General features: G+C 38.2%; 1 protein-coding gene across 2 annotated transcripts in view; it reads left to right on the forward strand.

The window, feature by feature from the left end:
- Window positions 1-19,182, forward strand: part of WASHC4 (WASH complex subunit 4) — a 55,963-nt gene that overhangs the window by 5,167 nt on the left and 31,614 nt on the right. For both annotated transcript variants that reach the window (XM_019544781.1, XM_019544783.1), the window contains exons 3-13: window positions 912-965; window positions 1,125-1,190; window positions 1,332-1,377; window positions 6,539-6,606; window positions 10,895-10,977; window positions 12,891-12,933; window positions 13,472-13,575; window positions 14,894-15,014; window positions 17,262-17,385; window positions 17,497-17,624; window positions 18,447-18,607. In XM_019544781.1, coding sequence (XP_019400326.1) covers window positions 912-965; window positions 1,125-1,190; window positions 1,332-1,377; window positions 6,539-6,606; window positions 10,895-10,977; window positions 12,891-12,933; window positions 13,472-13,575; window positions 14,894-15,014; window positions 17,262-17,385; window positions 17,497-17,624; window positions 18,447-18,607 — 998 coding nt within the window. The remainder of the gene's footprint in view (window positions 1-911; window positions 966-1,124; window positions 1,191-1,331; window positions 1,378-6,538; window positions 6,607-10,894; window positions 10,978-12,890; window positions 12,934-13,471; window positions 13,576-14,893; window positions 15,015-17,261; window positions 17,386-17,496; window positions 17,625-18,446; window positions 18,608-19,182) is intronic.

Consider the following 19,182-nt stretch of genomic DNA (forward strand, 5'->3'; position numbering starts at 1 on the left):
TTTCTCTGTTCTTGAAGCTTAGGAGAACTTGAGAGAAATGTAAGTTCCAGAAAACTAGATTCTTGTAAACTTCTCTGTTAATAGAAGCATAGACCATTAGGCCAGATTTGGGTGAGGATAACTATGTGCATATATGCTTGTAGATAAAACTTATATATTTTTTGACTTACTAGCCTGGTTTGCATTTTACAGTAAGAATAAAAAACACTCCCTTGTCCCCTCCCCCCAGTCAGTTACTTCCTTGGGCACACACTTCCTGTCTTTCATGAAGTACAAAATCATAGTTCTTCTTTTTTTTAAATGCTGAGTTTACAAACGTGATTTAAGAATACAAACTTACTTTCTTCTGAGTACACACTTAAAAAAAACTAGAACAGTATTTGGCTTAGTAGATCTCTTGTAGCAGTCATGACTCTTGCTTTAGCATTTCTCCAAAGTTTATCACAACTTAATTATGTAGTTCAGCTATCTGTTACCCTTCAATGATACAGAAGGGTAATTCCATGTAATAGGAAAATTGGATGTAGGTTGTAGGGTAATCTGTAATTAGTGTTTTTTATCTTCTCACCCTGCATTTAGGCCAGAACAAGGATTCTCAGGTGCCATGAGATCCTTTTAAGGGTGCATTAGGGTATTGTGCAAACACTTGCGTGCAATTCTTAAGATAAATCCAGAGATTTCAAATAGTATAAAAAAAATTCTGACCTAGTGTTGTCTTTCTGAGTTTTTTGCAACAGAAGAATTGCTCCCTTACTTTCCATAGTCAAGAAATGAGTTGGCACTTTGAGGGGTGTTTTGAGTCTAAAAAGGTTGATAGCCACTGGCTTGGAGTGAAATATTGGAGCCATCTATTTGGAGAAACAGTTTCGAAAGCATATTTTTTGATGTTTCTGTTTTTATTAATTTTTTAGCTTTTGCCGTATGAACAGTCTTCCCTTCTGGAACTCATAAAAACTGAAAACAAGGTAAAATTCTTTAAAATTGTCATATTTTAATCACAAGAATTGTTGTAAAATATGATAGTCTTTCTTCAGAACTCGTTGAACACAAAAAATGTTAGGTGTTTTTGCACTTTAATACTTTGTGTAATATTCTGTGTATTTTTTTTTCCTTGATGAATCTAGGTTCTAAATAAAGTAATAACGGTGTATGCTGCTCTTTGCTGTGAAATCAAGAAGTTAAAATATGAGGTAACTATAACAGTCTGTTATTGTTTCAAAAAATATTTACAGATTACAAGTTGATACATACATTTCATATGTTATTGCTAATCAAGAAAATGTATATATTTTTTGTAGCTTCATTATTTATTTTCTTACTTTTGTTGCTAGGCAGAAACTAAATTCTATAATGGCCTCCTATTTTATGGGGAAGGAGGTAAGCAGTTTCCTTTATTTACAGCAGTTTGCTTCACATGATATTAAAACATGGTGATACTGAGAGTAATTTTAGCCTTGCATCACGGACACTAGTGACAAATTTTCAATAGATCTGAGTATTAATGAAAATCAAGATCAGGGGTTTCAGGTTATAGGGTTTATAAAAAGAATTATATAATACTGTTTTTTAACCAACCTGTTTAAATTAAACTCAAAACCTTCAAGTACCATTAAGATTTTTAACTAGAAAGATGCATTATTTTTAGTGAAGTGCTGTTCCTGTTGTTCTAATGTCTTTGCTGGTTGGTGTCTGCTTTGCTTGTATGAGAGAGAGAAAATGGGGGCTGACAAGAGACTAGATGTCTAATGCTTTTCCTCCAAGGTTTTCTTTTTAAAAATCACTTCTTCAAACGAAGGCAGAAGAAGAATCTGTACCTTGCCTTTTTTTTTTTAAAAGTTTAATGTAGGTATATACTATTGTGTATTTTCAGAAAATACTTGGTAAGCCCATGCACTGCTTCACTGAATTTTCTGGGTGTGGCATGAGCATCCATATCAGGGATATACGTAACTAATCCACCTTTCTTGCTGTACTGTGGAGTGTTATTCGAAGGTGTCTTAAAAGTGACCAGCTATGTGCCATTGATAAAATTTTGCAAACCTCACTCGTAGGGTCAAAGTAGCTTCACTAAATCTATTCTTTGTTTAAAGTGACCAGGATTTTACTGTTGTACTAGCAAAACATAAGCTTATTAATGTTGGTAATGACTTGAGTAATTTTCTTGGCACAAAATCTGCAACTAGTACAGGATGTAAAACTTCGGTTGACTGAAGGGTGAAGTCCAATATTTAATCTGAATTTCTGCATTTTGGGTAATTTAGGTTATGTTGAAACATTTGTAACATAAGCTCTTTGTGCTTAAAGTGGCAGGTACAATTTCTTCTGTCCCTGTTTACACACAAACATAAGGTAATGACTTTTTACATAAAAAGGAGCTGTTTCCCTCTGTTTACCACAGGATCTAAATTTGGGTGAAAACCCTTTTTAAACAGAATGATGTTGGCAGCCTATCTGTGAGTGGGGTTGCTAGAGACATCTTTCTTAAGAGCATGGTTTTCTGAGTTAACAAACACAATTTAAACTCAAAACATCCTAGTTCTCTTTTTGGCTGTGTTATTAGCTTCCTGTGCGATCATATAGCAAGTCACTTAGCTAGCATTTTCAACATCAGAAAGATGTTGTTCCTTTCATAGTAATATTGTGAAACTCAATTCCCTGGTGCTTTGTAAAGTCTTTTTGGAGACTTGCAAGATAAGGCTGTAGAAGCACACAGGCTTGGGTTAGGGACTGTATCTAGCATGCCTTGGGTGCTCTATTGTGGTTCAGATAATGAATCCATATTAGGAGCAGACCTTTTTTTTAAAACAGATTCTCAGCTCCCAAAATGCATGGATTAACATCCTTTTGAAAAATATTATCATATCCTGCCAAAGCTATGGGGGCTTGGCACAGGGCCTAGAAGATAGTTATTTGGGATACCTGCCAAGACTGATATAGCAATTTACATGGAGAATATGTAGCAGAAAGATACGATTTTTAGCAGTGGTGCTTACCCCTTTTTTTGCAAGTGGTCCAAATCGTAAAATCAGAAGTGAACCAAGGGCCAAACAGAAAAATATATTAGTTTAATACTTTGGCATAGTGTAATATCACATATTTTAAGTAATATTAGAAAGGAAAACATATACTTTTGGTAATTTAGGCTTATTAATACAAAATAAAAAGTTCAGTATTCTGTAATATTATTTTATTTTAAAAAATCCTTATAATTGCTAAGGCTTTGCTGTACATGGCAGAAGACTAACTGAAACTGTCTGGACAAGGCTGGACAGAGGCCAGGTGGGGACGTGCTCAGCTCAGTGCCCTGTTCAGTAGCAGGGATTGCAGTTGATGAGCCCCCAGGTTGCATTAACTTGTAAGGAACTAGTTTCCAAGTTCTTATTGTAGGTAGGGGCTGAAGGAATCATGCCTGTGAGAGAAAAGAAGAGCTGGAGATGGCCTACCCGGCAGTACTATACCTTACTTCTATCAGTGGCATGGTGAGAATGGGGCCATTTTCTGCCCCACAGCACTGGGGCGTACTTTTTTCAGGTGCTGTAGCCAGCCCTGTGGTTGTGTGCATGCGGTGACCTAAGGCAGGTCATGGTGACCAAAGGCAGATCTCCATTGCCTTTCCTTTTCAAACTGCAAAATTTTCACAGGACTATGGAGTACAGGAGCTGAATGTCACTACTGTTTGCTTCCCCCCCTCCCCTTCTCCCCCACTGAGTTCAGTGAGAGGGAAAAGAGGGGACAAGCAGGAGTGGCAGAACTCATCCTCTGGGCTCTGGAGCTCTGTGAAAACTCTGAGCTGGCTGGCATGCCAGTGTGGGCTCCAGCTGGAGCCACAGCTTTCATGCTGTGCTGTGAGTGATAGCGCTCAGCCCTTGGGCTTTAGAGCTTCACAGAAGTTCTGATCTGACTGGCATGTCAGTGTGGTGAGCTTAACTGCTGCTCTTGCCCTCCTTTCCCATGTCACTTAATTCAGCTGCAAGGGAAAGGAGTGAAAGAGCAAAAGGGAGCATTAATTTGCACTGATTTGCTAGTGATGAACTGTTCCCTCTGCTTTTGTGGGCTGTATCTGGGCAGCAGGCTGGAGATTGAGCACCCCTGATATTTAGTCATGCTGGAGCCTCTTGTTGCAGAAAGAAACAGAGCACAGTCATTCATTCCTTTCATCCCCAATAGCTAGTTCAGATGGATGGACTTGAATTTTTTTTTGAAGAACTATAAATATTTTAAAAAGCTGAGTTTCTCATACTGGAGCCAACAGTCCACTCTGCTTAACCCTCTTTAGATTGTTGTTGGGAAAGCAATCATTGTGCATTCAATACTAATCTTTCAAATCAAGTCCATAATACTAGAGAAGTTTAATCCCTGTTGTGGATTAATTTCTCATACAATTTAATTCTTTAAAACCATGCAAGCAGCCTAGTGTAGTGCCTTTTAACATTAAATAATGCCCACATTGAAAGAGGCAGTTTTTTTGTCACATATGATTATGGTGAATTATTGCCTGAAAAAAGCAGTGTTAAACTGGTGCTGCAGCAAACTTGGTACTTTGTAATATTACCATTATTTGTGTTGAAGCAGTGCCATCAAGCTGCAAACATGGACTTACTGTATTTACTCATTGTCTATATGGGGCAAATATGCTGGTGGGAACCTACCACAATTTTTTTAAATTAAAATATATCTATATCTATCCTCAATTATAGACTTCCATCACGCATTTTCTTTTTAAAACCACCTTAAGAAATCTGCCCTACCACAAGGCTAGGTTAGTGCAGCCTATCTGAAAAAGATATTAGTGTCATTGTGCTTAGTTTCCTGCGGCACTGACTCTCTTTTAAGTCATGGTGAGCCACTACATTGAATACCTTTTTCCTTCTCTTTACTCCTACAGCTGAGCTTCACCTTTCTTTCCCATTTCTCACGAGGCCTGGTTTTTAACCAGCCTTAAATGTCTGGAAAGCATCACCAAATGTTGTCCCAAACAATTTACCCAGAATCCCTCTGTCACCTCATCTCAGCCTGTTGAATATGATTAGTGTGGCCCTGCCTTCCATGAGGTGTAGAGCTGGACCTGGTTGCCCTATGTCTCATCTGCATGTACATTTTTAGAGGATCTCAGGACCTGTGACAAGAATACCCGGTTCTACTCGCAGGTGGGGTGAGGGTCTAATTAGCACATGGATCCTTTGTGGAGGGGTGTCTGGAGTACACACACATACTGAGCAGTGCTGAGCTGTGGGTTAACCATGACTTGAAATCCTGTTGCCTCTTCTGGGCCCCTTCCCAGTTAACCTGTATGGTAAATCACAAGCCTTTTGGCTTTGGAGTAATATCATGCATTGTTTTTACTACACATAAGTAGGCACAAAAGTGCTGCTTAAAAGTGTATTTATGGAGTATGTGTGGTAAAACTTGCAACAGTTTCAAAAGAGGTAAACTGCATCAGTTCTGGATAAACTAAGTCAATGGGCACTTGTAATAATTATCCTGTGTACAAGTTATTACAAGTATGTTTAAGTCCAGGTCAGTGTTTTCAGATTTATCCCTCACTTCCATGTGCTCAGGGAGACCGGGGTCTGACAGCAGTAAGGAGTGAGGGAAGGGACTGCAGGGGGAAAAAGTTGAGGGTGTAGAGCAGAGAGCAAAGGGCCTATCTCAGGGGTTCTCAAGCTGTGGGCCATGACCCCCCCCAAGGGGCCGTGAGCAACTTAAAAGGGGGTAGCAACACTTCTGCTGCCACTCGCTGCTTCTGCTGCCATGCACTGTTGTCACTTCCACCGGTCACCATGTGCTATTTGAAGTCTGGCCTGCCTGCCACCAGGGGGCCCCTCTCCCCCAGCTTGTTGATTGGCTGCCAGGTGACACTGCCCCCCCCCCCACCTCTGACAGGGTCAGTGTATGACAAAATTGAGAACTCTTGGCCTATCTGACTCCCCAGATTTTTTTTCTGTGCTGTAGCAGTGGGAGGGGGACAAAGTCAAGGCAAACCTTCAATAATTCAGTTAAATATCTGGGAAATTATAACAGATTTATACATTTTATATATATAAAAACCTAATTATTGGGGGGGGGGTTGTCTTCTATTCAGGCTTGTTTTATATTTGCATACATATGGTAAAACCCCATTGTGAATAGGCATTATACAAACAGAAGAAAGATGGTCCTTGCCTGAAGCTTACAAACCACCCAGATTTTTTTGTAGTTAAAAATGTTCAGGAGCCTACTTGGATTTAAAATTATATCATGGAACATCTAAGCATGCCTGAAGATATCAAGAATATTTTTCTAAGTTCTTGCGATAGGAAAACAGAAAAATAGATTAAGAAATCTGGTCCAAAAAAATTTGCCTTCATTCTCATTTCATACAATGAATATTAGAATTGGTTTATCTTCTCTTCTCTTTTTTATATCTAATAGGGAAGGAAAGCAGTGCTTTTTTTTTTTAATTAAGGGGCAAACAAAAATTGCCTTGTAGAGCGAGTGTAATGTGAATCTGTTTCTTTGACGTTTATAAAGATGATAAAACTTCTCTTTGACTCTCCAGCCACAGAATCCAGCATGGTGGAAGGAGAGTCCCAAATACAGATGGGAAGATTTGTTTCCTTCTTACAGGTAAAGAGTACATTTTGTTCTTGGCAGAGGTTGAAAAGAAAATTAAGGTTGCATTTATCAAGTAGATTAATCAATTAAAATACTCTGTTTATGTCCTGCTAAAAGGTACGGGAGTCATTTTTGTATGTAGATCTCGGCCTCTTGAAGGCTCAGATCGAGCGAAAACATTTATTCTTCAATCTGCTTCTTAGCTGCACAGCTGTCACAACCAACTTCCTTCACTCACCCTTTCAAACAGAGCTGTTATGTATAGCTTGTTCATTTGCTGTGATTCTGCACTAGCAGCTATTTTAAGCATTGGAAATCCCATGTGAGACCTACGCATTTTCATATTCAGTACCCAAATAAATCAAATTTCTTCTAAGCAGCTTTCAGTAGGAAAAGACGCAACAGACCTGTTAACATTCGAGGATTCTGCTGCATTTTTAATAGTAAATTTTAGTTTTCTGTTGAACACCATGAAAAGTGGTAGTGTTGGCATGGACTAAACAGTCTGTTCATTCATTTTCTTGTAGCTCATAGATTAAGAGACGTCATTAAAACATTACAGATGCTCCACAGAACATCCTGGGGGGAAAACATGCCTTTTAGAAACAATTGCGCTAATTATCAAGGGCACTTGAAAGAAAACAGGATCTGTGTTCTGAGGATTTCCTTTATTCTTAGTATTCATTCTATGCTAGAAGTTGTCATGCTTTTTCTGGCATGATCGCCTTGACAAGTGATTGTCCTATTACAGATAAAAACCTGTTCACAGGAAAAAGGTATTTGTATTAAGTTAAATAGAAAGATATGCTTTATAAGCAAATATCTCTTAGAATTTGATCCATCTAGAACATTTCAATTTTAAGCTTCATTAAGCTGTTTTATATACTTGTGTGTGTGTATTGGAGGACCACCCTGTCTGCTTCACTTGAATGCCTGATAGACTCTATACTAGAGGAAATGAATTCCCAGGTTCCTTTGCTGTGCTCATATCCAGTTGCTAGTATGTCTCCTTTCTGTCTTCTCACCTGTCTAGTATTGTTCTAGCCACTAGTTCTGCCTGTTTCTCCATATTGCTGGTGGCTTTATCATTTAGTTGAGTGTGGTGGGAGTTAAAAGCAGGTTGTGACTGAACAGGTGTTAGCTTAAACTTCTTTGTGAAGTGTTGTTTTCATACCATAGAGGAAGGACTAAACACATTTTAAGTAGCTGAGTTCTGCTTTGAAAGAGGCTGTGGGGAGAAGCTCTCCTTACCAATGTATCCTTTTATCAGTTTTCTCTGCTTTTTCACCAAGTCCCACTGAGAATAGGCTGATGGTAGTATCCACAAATTGAAAAACACTGGTGTTGTCAATTATATGAATTTCTCCCTAGCAGTACCATGATTAACAGGTACAGTACCAGCAGAGAGATCTGGAGACACAGCTGCTGGCTGTTGAGTATCTGAATATGACACCCTTTTGTACAAAGAAACTGTCTTCAGCCTAATTACTTGGTAAATATTTACCTGTCACACACAGTTAATGACATTAAAAAGGCAAATCATCAGGAGAACTTAGGAGTACCTGCTAGCATTTTGCTACCCTCTGCAGGATTAACTCATACAATATCCAAAGTATTTAGGACATTCTGGAAATCTGTCACTTGTCAACAATGGACTATGCTATAGAATATTGCACATGTGCCATAATATTGGATGTTTTGACCTGAATCTGTAAATGAGCAATGTAACCTGATTCTAATGCTGAAATTGAGTTTAAAAAGAGATGCATTATAATAAAATATTGAAAGCTTATGTAACTGAAAACTTATTCACTGAAATTAGAACCTGAGCAGTGTGTTAAAGTGAATGGAAAAACATGGAGTGAAATTAACTATTCTATAGTAACGTAATTAGGGGTGGCTAAGGAGGGCATCTGCCCTGGGTACTGAGTTAGGAGGGGTGTTGAAACATCTTTCTACCCCTATGGTGTTTATTCCCTGGCAGCATTGCTATGTTGGGAACTGCGACAGTACCCAGCTGCTGTTGCTTTTAAGAGCATCAAAGCCAGGGTGGACAGAGAACCTGCAGAGGCAGCAGCTCAGCTAGCACTGTTTAGAAGTTCCCAGCAGGTGAGGCTGCTGGCTGCTGAAATATAACTAAACTATGAAAATGATAACTAAATTTAGCTTCTTAAAGTATTTTAATAGACATTAAAGGGGTTACTTAATCATCTAGTCAGACCTGGATATCACAGACCATTACCATACCATTTCAGTGAGCTTGATCTTATCCATCCTAATAAGGTTCAAAATCATTGCCTCATGTTGGGTACAGTTCTTTTTGTTTTATTGACCTTGAACTTCTGGAAACTTATTTTTACTGCTGGTTGGATGAGACTTCCAGCATAACTCTTTATTTGTAATAGGGAGATGCTTAAGGAGTGCTTTGACCTCTGATTTACCAGTACCCTGTTCAATACACACGTGTGGGTTTAAATTAGTGCAGCAACCTAAATGCTTTCAAGGGTTTATATTTCCAAGTTACTAAAAACAGGCATTGCTAATATAGAGTACCCTTTATCCAGCCTTTTTTCCTGGAATAGGTTATAACCCATGTCTTTAACTTTCCAGATATGTGAATGGTTCCACCAGGTTTTAGTAACGTCAGTTAGCAAATTTCTCTTTACAAGTGAGAATTTTTTGTTCCTTTGTCTTATTATCCAAGTGCTTAACATTTTTCTTCCGAATGTACTGAGCTTGAGTTTGCATCTTCCCCTTATGTAATATGTCTTTGGTAATTTCAGCTGCGGTGATTCACCCTCTATCTGTGAGATGCAGGCTATTCCATTTCAAAGCTCTTCTTTCCCCTAGAATTTGGTTTGTTTACAAAATCTGGAGCTTTGTACTGGTCACATAACCTGCAGTCCATCATTTTCTGCCTTCTCCTTCCTTTTGCTTTCGGGTCAGAAGGCTCTTTGAAAAGGTCACTTGGCTTTTGCTCTTCACCTGCCTTCCAAAGATCCCTGAAGTCTATAATTTGTGTAGTTCCATGTGATACTGAGTCATCAATTCCAATATATATTACTACTGGACATTTCTCAGAATAATTTATCAGTCCATCCAATCCTATGGTTTAATCTTATAATTTTGGTTCAGGGCGATGGGATGCTGTCCTGTTGTTCTTGTGTTCTTTGTTAAATTCATTGTCCTGTCTACCTTTTTAATAATGCATGATGTTGGTAAGAAAAAAATAACTTCTGTTGAAGTATAGCACTGAATTGTCTTGGCATGGCTTCAAAGAGAATTTTCATATTACTTATTAAGGGCTAAGTTGCACCTTTGGCATTGAACCAGAGAGTGCATCTACATGTTCAATTAATGTGATTTGATAAACTGTGGAGCACTATGAGCTGGAGTCAACTGCTCCCGATCACAGTGTCTACACATGTGCCCAGGGCAGCAGCACTTTGAGCCAGGGTAGAGTAGCCCTGGGCTGGCAGGAGGCACTGGGGGTCTGTCCCAGGTGTTGGACAATAGAGGGACTGGCTGGGGCACAAGGGTGCAGAACCTGTGGAGCTGTGTGGCTAGCTGGCAGGCATCCCCAACATTTTAGCACGCTTATGCCCTAGCCAGCCCCTGTCACTGTCTACACGTGCGTTTCAGAACAGTTACTTACTCTACCATAAGAGAGTACTGTCCCTGACAGTGCTATCTTACAGTGGAGTGAATTAATTTATTGTGCCTTAATACCAGTGCGTGTGTAGACGGTGATGCTTTACTGCACAGTGAATTAGTCTACTCTACAGTAAAGCACATGTGTAGATGCACCCAGTAAATAGTATGGGGTAGTGCTGAGATGCACCGTGGAGAAGAGCTCTTGAAGGCCTCCTTCAAAGTGTACTGCTTCCTAGGGTTCTCTGTTGAGGGGTTGGGCGTAAATTATGATAGCCATTTAAAGGATGCCTGGCTAACTGCTTGTGGTGTCATACCTTTTGCCTTCCCTCTCCCCTCAAGAGGCAAAGATTTCAATCTGAAGAAGACCATAGCCATAGACCTGTCAATTGTCTGCATAGTTGGAGGGAAAGTTCTGGGTACAGCTCCCTGGGTGCCTGGGACTGCTGTTCTGGACTGTACAGCCTATGAACTGTAATGCAAAATAGAGTCACCTGCAGCAGCATGGAGATGCATATCGACCAACTTGCCCAGCTTTAGACACTTTCACAAGCTGAAAATAAGATTATCTTTGAACATGGGATGTTGGTTGCACGACTCTTCAGTTTCTTGGAAATAATGACAATATGTCTAAAACTTGTCGTTTCAGGAGCTGTCTTGTTTTGTTACACGATGCTATGAAGTGGTGATGAATGTAGTACATCAGCTGGCTGTTCTGTATACCAGCAACAAGTAATTATTGTCTGAAATGCTATATCCTTTTTTTTAAAGCAATCATATGTGGAATATTGATCTACTGAAGGCATAGCAGTCGCATCTACATGAGACACTAGATGTGCAGTAGACTAATGCTTCTGTGCATTAGTGCGTCACAGCAAAAGCCGTACTAGATGAAATCAAATTAGTCTACTGTGCATTAACATAACCTAAGATGAGCGCTGGTGCTACTGTGCAGTAGCACTGATTACGGCAAGTTAAGTTAGTACCTATTATTACAGGTACTAAACTAAATGTGCTATAATTACAGCACGTTAATGAATGTGTAGACATGCCCAGTGAGTACTGGAACGTTTTGGTGTGAAAGTATGGCAAGTGGTTTAATGCAGGCTTTTGTGCACTTCCATTACTTTTAGAGAGGATCTTGTCTATTAAAAGAATTTTAATCTGTTCTAAATCTTCTGTTTTGTGATGGGACATAAGAATGTTCTTTTTTTTTTTTGTCATGTTAAAGTAAATAATGATGGTAATGTGGGCTGGCTTTGTTATCCTTTACCTTGAATTACTGAACTTCTACTGGTTGAGAAAAATGCATGTCTTGTATTGGCTGAGGTGCCATGAAGATAGCAGTATACCTGATCAGCTTCAAAAGCTTAAAAAATAGCATCATATACATAGTTATAATATGAATGTGTGATCTTAGAATCTGCTTGAATAAAATGGATGGGCTTAGTGAAACATGTTATGTCACAGGTGTTGTCTTCAGTAACAGGAATTTATGGCTTCATACACCAGTTGGTAGTACTCGTATGTTGGTATAGGCTAGAGGCCAGTGTTTTCACCAAAGGGTTTCAGATATCTTATTTTTTCATTCCTTTTTCTGTAATGTTCACAGCTAACCATAGTTTTCATGTGGGATGCTATTGTTGCTAATAAATCTTGCTCATTATGATATTAGGAATTTTAGTTATACCACTTGCAGAATTTTCTGAAGACTAAGGACACAACTTTAAGCTGTGAAATTCCAGTTTGAAGCCTTTGGGAGTTGTTGGTGCTTGACACCTGAAAATCAAGGCTATTTGTGTAACTGATCTAAAATGTATTGTGTTGCTGTTTTTATTGAGATAATAGCATGGAAAGCATATTTAGATTAAATTTTTGCAGTTTATAAAATAAATACAAGGAAGGATGCATATTACAGCACATGCTACAGGTGCAGGCATTCATTCTCTATGAAAAGTGCATGATTTCTTTTACATATAAGAAATGAATCATTATTGAGCAAGTTCTGATAGGGACCACTGTGATAGTAGAGCTGCTATCCTTCAGCTAAGGTGTGAACTAGACAACTGTGGACTACAGTTAAGGTTACCGAAAGTCTTTGTAGATATAAAAATGTGACTCCAGGTGTTCTGACCATGTTCCAAATAAGTTAATTATTCTTGCTATCTAATTTGTACCATTTGTTTTAACTAGTCATGGTATTCCTTATTTTCAGTCCTAGACTGCAGCTTTACATAACTGTTCTTTTCAGTGATGAATGAAATAAATCTGGGTGTCCATTCATGTAGAACTTACATTTGTAAAGTGTTTTGGGATCCTGGGGATGAAAGGCTACATAACTACTACTTATTATTGGTGTAACTGGAAAATTCCCATACGTGTGCACAATAAATGAGACCTAAAGTTTAGCAAACCAGTTATGCATTATGATTTGTTCAAGTGGTATACTGGTTGCAAAATCAACATATAATTTGTCCTTTTATATTTTCTGTTACTGATGACAATTGCTACTTTACTGAAGACATTTTCCAAAAATATTTAAGGAACAGTTAACACTTCTTGAAGTGGAATTGAGGTGTGCAAAGCATGGTCTGCTTTAATCATGGAAAAAATAAGGTGTTATTTTGTTTGCTTAACCATTGCAGGAATGCACCTAAAATTATAGAGACATCAGGAGTTCACTTTCAGGTGAGGATGATTTAGAAGATTTTCATTTTAAGCATTGATTCGGAGCTGTTTGAAAGAGAATAGGAAAGCAAATTCAAATATCATTTTCAATGTGTTTGAATGTTGCTTTAAAGATGGAATTATCCACTTGTGTTTTGTGGTCTTTAAATGAAAATCAGTATATCAAAGTCTGACAAACACTGAATTTCTTGTCTCAAAAAGTGTTTGCAACTTGTACTTTTATGTTATGTGTACATTTAAAAAAAAACTTAACTCCGGTGTCAAATCAGATTAGTGATCTTATAACTATAACATTCCCATGCAGCCAAGGGACACAAAAGTAGGCTGTCAGATCTTTATTAAAATAACAGCCAAGAAAAATATATATCAAGCCATGACATCTAGAACAAGGTGCCCTGCTGAACTGTGTAGCAAGGAACCTGTTATGATCAATAGCAACTGAAGTTTAATATCCCGTAACTTCCAAGCTAGTGCAGATGTTTTACAATATCTTGTATCATAATAAAACTGTAAATAACTTCTGGCTTTTCGTGAACAGACTCTGTATGAGCATTTAGGAGAGCTGCTGACAGTCTTAATCACGCTGGATGAAATAATTGACAATCATGCCACCCTGAAGGACCACTGGACCATGTACAAAAGGTGAGTCTTTGAAGCCTCAGCAAAAGGTATTTGCAATATTTATGTTGTGAGAATACTTGTTGGATGACTTTTTTGACTGAAAAATCTGAAGTTGCCAGCCCTGATATTTACTAGCCTTCCAGAACTTGATCACGTATTGCTGAGTTTTGTCACAGACACCATTGTGAGCTGCTGGTTGGGCCTTCCCTGTATTCTTTTAATGTCCCTAGTAAATATTTTACAAGCCCAAATCGAATTTGTATGAATAGTATCACTGAGCTTGACTGCTTTCAAGGTATTAATTGGATGAATTGTCTGCTGATTGAGATATGGCATATTTGAAAATAATGCCTAACCTCAAAGGAAGAGTATGCACTGGGTGCATCTATATGTGAAATTAATGCGACTCAGTAAACTCTGGAGCACTTTGAGCTGGAGTCAGCTGCTCCTTGGTGCAGCATCTACATGTGTACCAGGGACTGCAGCAGTTTGAGCCATGGTGGAGCAGCTCCAAGGCTGGCAGCAGGCTCTGGGGGTAGGGGGTCAGCCCTGGGCTCAGTGGCAGCATTGGGTGACAGAAGGGCTGGGTGGGGCAGGAGGGTGCTAAAGTGTAGAGCCATGTTGCAGGCAGCCTCCACATTTTAGCACCCTTGTGTCCCAGCCTGCCCCTGTCACCCTTTACACATGCATTTCTGCACAGTAAATGACTCTTGCCATAAGATAGTACTATTCCCAACAGTACTATCTTACTATGGAGTTAATTTAGTGTGCCCTAATGCCAGCACCTGTAATACTTGAATTGAAGGAGAAGTTGTATGGACATTAATGGGAATACTTGCTGCAGGCAAGTTTACAGGGTCAGGTGCAATGTAGGAAATAATAATATTGGGAAATCAATTCAGTTTCACTGAAATCCTCAAAAGGTGAATTGTGCTTTCACTTAAATTCAGTCCTTCAAATTAATTATGCTAACACAGCACATTGTTAACTTGCAGTATCATTGGTTGATATTGGGGCATGGTAGTGGAGTGGTCAAGGCATCTTAATACTGTTCCAGAAGAATGAGATCTGATCCTCCAAAAATTGTCTGTATTCATTTAACTGTAAATGAGAGGGGAATTCAAAAGTGGCTCGTGTGATGACTACAAAAACAGATATGCCTGAACTACACTAGCATAGTGGGCAGCTAGGCTTATGTGGACCTTTAACTTGCTTGGCATTAGGTGGGCAAAGACTCTTAAATAAGGTCTGTTCGCAGTCTCTCTGAGAATTGAGGGTTCATCAAAACCAAAGATGTGATAATCAATGCTTTTAATTGTAATGTTTGTCCTTTCTGAAGGTTATTAAAATCGGTCCATCACAACCCATCTAAGTTTGGGATTCAGGAAGATAAATTGAAGCCATTTGAGAAGTTGTTATTAAAACTGGAAGGCCAGTTACTTGATGGAATGATATTCCAGGTAAAGCAGCGAGGTTTAAATTAGTACCAGATGAACAGTGCAGTGGAGAAGCTGTTAAAATGGAACACAGTTTTTAAAATGCTGTGTGCTTGTAAATGCTTTATTTTTTTCATAAATGGCGGTATTTTCATATATGAATTTGACTTTCTCCTAATCTGACTAATTGTAAGGCAGTATTTAATTACACACACAAAATACTCTATTGTGAATTCCTTCTTTGCCATCTTCATGCATCTGAACTGTACCAGGCTTTAAATGGCTTAATTAACAATCTGTCTCATTGGTTACTAGGAATGTAATCAATGTATATTGATATGCAAAATCATGAAAACACCATGCAGCAATTCGCATAGCAGACTGCACGTTTGAGGTCTGAAGCACTGTTTTCAGCAGAAAAGGACTGAGACGTATGCCATATAGATCCAAGCTAAGGCTGCTTTGCTGAATATGGCTTCCTTTATTTATTTTCTTCTTGCAGAAATACTATTTTTGACCATTAAAATCCCTGCTTATGTATTTTCAGCAGCAGCCTTTTACCGTACACCTCAAGTCATAAATTTTGTACACATGACAAAATGTATGTAAAAGAAAATTGCCCCCTGTCCTTTTCAGCTTGATATCTATATACAAGTAGTTTTTGTGAAATACTTGTTTTTCAAAATACAGTTTAAATACAAGCTTGTAAGCCTCTACAAGGCAGTTCCCCACCATGCATGTACTTGCAATTTTGGTGATTTAATATCAACAGATATTTAGGATAAACTGTTTATCAATCTAATTGGTACTAAAAAGTAAATTATTAAACAAAGCTGTTTGTTTGCAAAATAAATTTGGTGAAAGTTATGCCGGTATAAGAATTGCCATCTTATGTTGCAATAATCTCATTCAGTTTCTCAGCTTCAGCAGTAATGCTGCCATCTCACTGTAGCAGATCATGTAGGAAACAAATTAGATTTGAGATGTCTGAGTAAGTCTCAAGCTACGAATTGCATGTTTTTCTATTTTAATTTGAGTCATAAGCAGCATAGAATCATAGAAAATGAGAAGGGACCTCAGGAAGTCATCTAGTTCAACCTCCTGCTCAAAGCAGGATCATCCCCAACTATATTGTCTCAACCAAGGCTTTGTCTCCTTATGTTTTTAAAAACCTCCGAAGATGGATATTCCACAACCTCTTTGGGTAGCCTGTTCAAGTGCTTTACTACCCTCCTAGTGAGAGAGCTTTTCCTAATATTTAACTTAGTCTTAAGTCTTCCCTTGCTGCAACTTGAGATCATTGCTACTTGTTCTGTCATCTGTCACCACCGAGAACAATCTAGCTCCATTATCTTTGGAAGCACCCTTCAGGTAGTTGAAAACTGTTGTTAAGTACCACCTCAGTCTTCTCTTCTCAAAACTAAATAAGCCCAGTTCCCTCAGCCTTTGCTAAGAAGTCATGTGCCCCACACCCCTAACCTTTTGTGTTACCCTCTGCTGGGCTCCTTCCAATTTGACCACAGCCTTTCTGTAGTGAGGGGCCCAAAAGTGGATGCACTATTCTGATGTAGCCTCACCAGTGCCAAATAGAGGAGAATAATCACTTCCTTTGATCTGGCAACAATACTTCCAATGCACCCCATGATGCTGTTAGCTTTTTTGGCAACAAGGGCACACTGTTGTTTCATATTCAGCATATTGTCCACTGTAACCCCCAGGCCCTTTTCTGCAGAGCTGCTGCATAGCCAGTTGATCCCCAGTATGTACCAGTGCATGGGATTTCCCTGTCCTAAGGTCAGGACTTTGCACTTCTAATTGAACTTCATGCAATTACTTTTCGTCCAGTCCTCCAATTTGTTGGGGTCTCTTTGAATCCTAGTCCTACCCTCCAGCATATCTACTGATTTCACTCCCTAAAAAAAAGAAAAAAGAGGGTAGCATCCTTAATCAGTAAAGGGATGTTTACTGAAGTGTGTTTAAGAAATATATATATACTTTTGTCATCGCTGAGGCCTCTGTGCTGTACACAAGCAAATAGGCAAATTAAAAATGTAAAAAACCAAATTATTGCTTAAAAACATTCCTAGTTCTAAAATTCAACCTGGTAACAAATCAGAGAAAAAATTATATTAATTTTCAAAATACATGGACTTCTGCTTTTTTAATTTTTGAGTTTATAGAATATCTGTTAACAGTAACAGTATTTACTGGAAGCCCAGACTTCATGGGACTAGCATTGAGAATAGGTCTTCTTTTCTTGTCTTTGTTCAGGCCTGCATAGAACAACAGTTTGATTCTCTCAATGGAGGAGTGTCTGTGTCAAAGAATAGCACTTTTGCTGAAGAATTTGCACATAGTATTCACACAATTTTTGCGAATGTTGAAGCCAAACTTGGTAATGCTAGATGCATTTTTTTCATGTTGACTATATTATATAAAAAACATTCATGTTGTTTGTATGGAAGCAGTCTTCAAAAATATTTATTTTTTTTGTCTCTTGCACAAGGTGAACCCTCAGAAATTGACCAGAGAGATAAATACATAGGAATTTGTGGGCTCTTTGTATTGCACTTCCAGATTTTTCGGACTGTAGACAAGAAATTTTACAAATCATTACTGGATGTATGCAAAAAGGTGAAAAATTCGCTGTTTCCTTAATTTTAAAAAGTGTATTCAAAGCATACTGACATAAATTCTTAGTTTTTATTGAAATATGGATGGGTAGAGTCTGCCAACAGAAGTACAAAAGGATTCTCTGTTGGCCTTATCTCTGTTTGTTAAGGGTATTTACCTTGAAGCTATTCTTGGACACGTTTAAACTGTGTGTGGTTTGTTGTTGTTTTTTTTTTTTTTAGACTGAGTTAGGCTTTCAAGAGGCTTGGCTAAGTTTGCCAGTGAAATCTCTTGACATTAACTCATTTTAATAATGACAAGTACAGAAAATGCTACCTGTCCCCTCGTGCATTGTTTTTTATATGTATCCTTTTCCCTCTCCCAATTGATTAAGGGATTGACATCAGTTAGCCATCTGACTTGTTTTTGTCTTATTTTTTTTAATGGAAAATTGAAGGACCTAACTGATATAGGCTTGGTTTCTTGTTAATTCAAAATACACAATCCTATTATTGGATGCTAGGTCTAGTATAGCTGAGGAACACTTAACAGTAATAGCTCTTCATAGTGACGTACAGTATAGGCTTTTCAGGGCAGGGACTGATTTTTACATAAGCTTAGCGCTTCTGTCACACACATGACCAAAAATTGCTTGAATAATCTTTTGTTGTTAATCAGAATGAACATTTTGACAGTGATACACAAGTTAAAAAAAAAAAAAAGTTTCTAAGCCCTAGGGTTATAGCATTTCAGCTTTAAATAGCAAAATTTTGATTATGCAGAATATCACATCCACTCTAATGTTGCTTGTTTTTTCCACATTTTTCTTTTTTGATGCTTTAGGTGCCAGCTGTCACATTAACTGCTAATATTATTTGGTTTGCTGATAACTTTCTGATTCAGAAAATGCCAGCTGCTGCCAAACTACTGGACAAGAAAAGCATTCATGCCATTAAAACACACAGGGAAAGTTTTCTACAGCAGAAGGCTCAGTTACTTACCAAGTAGGTTTTATAAAGCATCTTGTCTCTTTGAAACATTGCTCATTACGTTATTTAGCAAAAAAATTTCCATTTGGATATAATGGTGATGATTTGCTGTATTAAAATGCTGTGTAGTGTCACTCTGCTGTTAAACAGTTGCTTCATTTACCCCAGAAATAGCTGTATTATGGTGATAGTGAAAAGATATCACTTTAAAATTAAACATTTTAATGCAGTACTTTCTTTTGTAAAGCTTATTTTGATTCTTCATTTAAGCTTGCAGGTCTCTCTATTTGCCTTTTAATTTCCAGCTGGTTCCAGCACGCTTTCAATTTCACCTTTTTACTGGCATCTACTTTTTTCCCCTGGGCTGCTGCTTTTTTCCATTAGCCTCCTCTGGTTTAATTGGTTTCTATGGAAAAATGTTTGTAGCAGGTTGAATAACTTAGTGTTGCCACTTCTCCTTAAAAGTTTTTGCTTCTTGTCCTTTTTTCTTTTCCTCCGTCTGTGTGACAGTTTTCTTCAAACACTATTGGCAGCTTGACCTCTATTTGAAAATATTTTTCTTTCCTCTGTCTGCTGCTTCAAGTTTGCTG

The sequence above is a fragment of the Crocodylus porosus genome, unplaced genomic scaffold (genome assembly GCF_001723895.1).
Source record: "Crocodylus porosus isolate Cpor-Errol unplaced genomic scaffold, CroPor_comp1, whole genome shotgun sequence".
Taxonomy (NCBI): Eukaryota; Metazoa; Chordata; order Crocodylia; family Crocodylidae; genus Crocodylus; species Crocodylus porosus.